Source organism: Microtus ochrogaster, chromosome 5 (assembly GCF_000317375.1).
Source record: "Microtus ochrogaster isolate Prairie Vole_2 chromosome 5, MicOch1.0, whole genome shotgun sequence".
NCBI classification, from domain to species: domain Eukaryota; kingdom Metazoa; phylum Chordata; class Mammalia; order Rodentia; family Cricetidae; genus Microtus; species Microtus ochrogaster.
Window position 1 is genome coordinate 90,980,390 of NC_022012.1, and position 5,059 is coordinate 90,985,448.

Genomic DNA, 5,059 nt, shown 5'->3' on the forward strand with positions numbered 1-5,059 from the left:
ATCTGCCAAGGCTTAGAGCTCACGTCCAAGAGGACAGACAGCACCGCTGAGAAAAGACACCAAGTACACATTCCCGGGACGTGACAGGGCATTCTTACAAAATTCGCCAGACTAAATTGTAGTGGCTACTCTCATCTCTGTATCCACAAAACCAGACCTCCAGCGTGGCTTTGCCAAGAGGACACCAGAGTCGCGGACCTTACAACTAACCCCCTACTGAGTTCACAGCCTGGCTCGGGATCCTTGTCGGCCAGAAGGTTTGGCTGACTTTTGCCTGAACCTCTAGGGAGGGATTGAAGCACTCCGGACTCGCAGGTGCAAAGCACCAAGCTCAGAGAAGTCAAGGACTTTGCCTGAGGTCCCCTGGCTGTTGATCACACCACCCAGTGCCTGCTGCGTTTTCTAGGCACTTTTTCTCTAGCTTGTTCCCACACTGGAAGGAACATTTCTGTTCTACTGATTTTCCCTTAAGACAAGTTCTGGGTTCAGGTTCTACATGTGAAACCTAAGAACCTGACCGTCGTGTGGATAAATGTCCACAGCCACCCCTACTCCAGCACGTATCACCCAGCCACCCCTCGTTTTAAAAGTAGACACGAGGAACTAAAGATGATCAGATGGCTTTCTCTTTGGAAGAGGAGGATGCAAGTGGCACTTGAATTCTGTAAAACCACAGCCATTCTGACCCGTGGGGCCAGAAGTTAGCCAGAGAGTATGGTCGGCATGAGCTACTGCATGGAAAACGCCCCACTCTCCTGCCAGAGGCCAGAAGAACCCTGTCTTGCTTGTCATTTCTGTGGTGTAATATTCCCACTGCAATCTGACAAAAATTGTCATCACAAAGTGTCTTGAGTTGGGAGGAGAAGCACACTTGGCTCTTGAGAGCTGACTTGGGTCAGCTCTAGACACCAATAAACCCCTTCAAAGTTGAGGACTCTGCCTCAGGGCCTGGAGAGATAGCTCAGCAGTTAAGAGAACTTGCTAATTTTCTTTCTTTCAGTTTTTCAAGACAGGGTTTCTCTGTAGCTCTTGAGCCTGTCCTGGAACTAGCTCTTGTAGACCAGGCTGGCCTTGAACTCACAGAGACCCACCTGCCTCTGCCTCCCGAGTGCTGGGATTAAAGGTGTGCGCCACCACCCAGCGACACTTGCTGTTCTTAAAGAGAACCCAGGTTAAATACCCAGGACCCACATGAGGCAGCTCACAACCTCTTATAACTCCAGCTGAAGGGATTCTGACACCCTCTCCTAGCCTCTGTGGGCACCTGCATGCATATGGTATACATGCACACACAGATGCACACACACCTATAAACAAAAGTAAACAAGTGTGCTCCGATGAGATGAGGCCTCCAGCCGCATCTGACGCAGGTTGGAAATGACAGCACATCTGGAATGAACTTCTTTAACAGCATAGGCACAGCTGTGAGGCCCAAGACAGCGGCTTGGCCCTTGTATGGTCCACAGTCCAGCAGGAAAATAGTCTTGAGTGAATGGTTCCGTACTAAGTGGCACATTCCTGCTCGGGAAGCCCCTCCCTCCCCCATCTTCTTTATCTCAGAACCAGCATATGAGGTGGAAGAGTGTCACCTACTCTCAAAATGTAGCATGGCCCGATGTTTTTTTATTATATTCACTGTATTTACTATGTTCAGCTTGTGATGTTTGAAATCAGGGTCGCTGTCTTCATGGCCCTTCCGAAACTTGTTCTCACAGTGTCAACGTCTGTGCTGCCTTCTAGGTGGTCTTCGAGGCCCTGCACAACCTGGAGCCCCGCGGCTACGTTGTGGGGTGGATCATCGCCATCAGTTTGCTGGTGGGATTCCTCATCTTCTTGCTGTTGGCGGTGCTGCTGTGGAAGGTGAGTCTGGCGACCACAGGTGCCTGCAAACGTCCCAGCCAGGACACCAGGCTGCAGGCCTCCCCAGGGCCAGTTAACCTGGGAAGAGGTTTCCCCTCACAGTCCAGGTACAGAGGGAATCAGCGCCCTCTTCAGGCAGAGGATGGAATCTTGCCTCCTCTTAGACCACTTTAGAGAAGGAGAGTTCAATCACCTCATGTTATCTATCCTCAGAAAATTAAAACCATCCCAAACGGTTGCTGCCGTCACTGCTTCAGGAGACCGATCTGGTTCCTATAAGATGTTTTCTCCTGCCTGGGAAGTGACCTCACTATGGGTGATAGGTTGTCAGCCAGGCTTTCCCTGCATTTCAAGATGACTGCAGCTGGAGACAGTGTTATCTGTGACTTTGGCCTGGAGGGGGAAGGAGAGGTCTTAGGTACTGTGGGGTTTTAGGTGGGGTTTTAGCAGAGCCTAACCCAGATATGAGGAAGCACAAAGCGAAGGCAAAGCTGCCAGGCTTTCATCCTGCTTTGGGTTACCTTCTGGGCACAAAGTAACCGGTGCTCTTTGGAAAAGCAGTTTTTAAATGCCTACTACAGAAACAGTTTCTGAGAATATTTGGGTGGATGTTTAAAATCCAAATAATTATTTGGGATTAGAAAGCAATATGTATGTATTGATCAAACAAATAACATTAACAAAGAAAAACATGTTATGTGGCATCCAGGAGTTACATCTTGGACCTAAGTGTGATGAGCTTGGCCTTGGCCTTGTGTTTCTCTGCATGCGTAGATGTGAGCCAGGCTTTCTCATGGGCTCTGCTTATTCGTGGACGATTTGTTAGCTAAGTTATCCAGACAGATACTCAATATATGTCCAGGTGAAGTAGTTCTAAATAGAAAACTGTGGGTTCCATCCCTGTGTGTGCACGCTCACAGACTCACATGCGTGTCTGTACATATGTCATGGCCTACATGTGTGGTTGGAGGGATGACTTTCAGGCATCAATTCTCCCCTTCTGGCATAGTATACAATGTTCTGTCTGCACTCCAGAAGAGGGTACCAGAGCTATGAGCCACCATGTGGTTGCTTGGAATTGAACTCAGAACTTCTGGGAGAACAGCCAGTGCTCTTAACCTCTGAGCCATCTCTCCAGCCCCTCAGCACCCTTGTTTTTGAGACACCGGCCTGGAGCTCACCAGGTTAGGCTAAGATGGCTGGCCAGTAAGCAGTAGGAGTCTGCCTGTGTCTCCTACCCAGCCCTGGGACTGTAAGCCATTGCCACCGTGCCTTGCTTTTTCACACGGGTTCTGAATATCAGAACTCAGACCTTTATACTTGCCCAAGAGGCACTGTACCAACTGAGACATCTTCTCTGCCCCTGTGGGTTCAGCTCTCAATCTGGAAAAATATACGTATAATAAATACAATTTAGAATATGTAAACAGTCTAGAAACTCCAGGAAAACTGTGTGTTTGGCATACTTTCCTCAGATTAATGGTCGGCTCCGTTGCTTTAAACTTAAGGGTACTTTACTTGGAAGAGTATGTGGGGATGGAAGGAAACATTCGGCGTATCATGCTCATCTTACATGCCCGCACATGCCAGATACCCTGTGCTGTCTGGCAGCCTGCTGGTCCCTGAGAGCAATACTGTAAGCCTCTCATCACGACAGCGCTAACTCTGGAGTCTACAGCCCCCTAGTCTAGAATCAGGGTTGTTCCTGGTTGTGCATATCTTATAACAACACCACAGCGGATGACCTTAGACTCAGAAAGTTGCACAGATCCTTCACTGTGTCCTTAGAGTGAAACCCTAGGAACGGAGTCGTGGAGGGATGTAGTAAACCGTCTTCCTGAAATGCTACCCTGAGCCCCCCTCCCACCGCAGGTTTTGCAGAGTGTGCATTTTCCTGCGTGTTTGCCAACAGCAGACATTGCCTCCCTTTTAATCGTCCTTTGTTTACCCCACACAGCCAGATAGACTCTTAACACTCCCTCCTCTCCAGCTCCAGCGCCTTCCTGCTGAGAGGGCCTCTGGCCTCTGAGTGGAGAACAAGGCTCAGTGTTTGGAATCTGAAAACGCCTGGTTGTAGGGTAGGGGGAAGCATCTGTCTTCGTGTGGGCTTTTGGAATGAGAAGAAAGCACTCTTGCTCCAGCCACATGGGCCCAGACACAAAGCAGGGGATGTCATGGCCACTCCCGTTCTCCCTGCTGGTCTGCATGAAGACCCTGTGGCTACCCCACTGAGTTCACACCACCCAAGACACCATCATCTGCGCTCCTTTGCTCTTCCCGCCTGCCACCACTGTGTCCCTTTGCTTTTGTCCTGTTTGCTAAAAGAGAGTGTGGTGATAGGCCTTGTTCCTGGATAAGAGCCACACACAGAGGCTGTATTCCATAACCTCATTTCTGCAGGAGAACGGAAGGACAACCTTGCATATACTGCACCATGGCTCCTTTATTCTTCTTGGAAGGGAAGGGAGAAAACACACATACTCTTCTGCATCAAAATGTCATTGCATAGAACTTGCCGTCGTTCATCACGGTTATGAATCTGATACCAGGTCGTGAGGGTCCAGGGTGGGCTAGAGCGTAGTGGGTTATGCCTGCTTGTTTTCTCTGTGCCTTCTTGGTACTTAGATCAGAGTGAATGCAGGCAAAATGCTGTCTGATCCTCAACAGAGCTCACTGCTCTTTACTGATCTCCATAACCTTCTCACACTTCCCTTCCTGCCCCTCATGTATGTGGCAGCTTTTGTTTGAGATGAGGTGCAGGAGTTGGTTGACTGTTGACACCTGATGGCTGCTGACTGGGGACTTGTTACAAGGACCTCCATCTTTCTGAGTCCATGACAGTACATGATGTCTACCTTCTTGAATCCTGTCAACTGAGAGACCTCAGGATTCTGGACACCTGGGAGTATGCGTTTTAGTATTAGAATGAGCCACAGGTCACCTTCAGACACCTCTGCAGGGGCCCCCAACTGGTTATAGATGGCCTTCTTCTGAGGGTTCCACCTTCATCTTTGCCGACTGGTTTCTCTTTTGCTCTAAGTTAGCAACCTTTGTGTAAAGTTTTCTAGACCCGACTCTCCACACAGGCACGCATGCAGTGCACACACACACACACACACTCAGGCACACACACACACTCAGGCACACACACACACTCAGACACACACACACTCAGGCACACACACACTCAGGCACACAC

The 5,059-nt window shown here is 49.5% G+C and overlaps 1 protein-coding gene across 1 annotated transcript in view; it reads left to right on the top strand.

The window, feature by feature from the left end:
- Itga9 (integrin subunit alpha 9) overlaps nt 1–5,059 on the top strand; it is a 304,511-nt gene that overhangs the window by 288,526 nt on the left and 10,926 nt on the right. Inside the window, exon 29 of the mRNA XM_013346639.2 lies at nt 1,741–1,860. Within this exon, the coding sequence (XP_013202093.2) occupies nt 1,741–1,860 (120 nt within the window). The remainder of the gene's footprint in view (nt 1–1,740; nt 1,861–5,059) is intronic.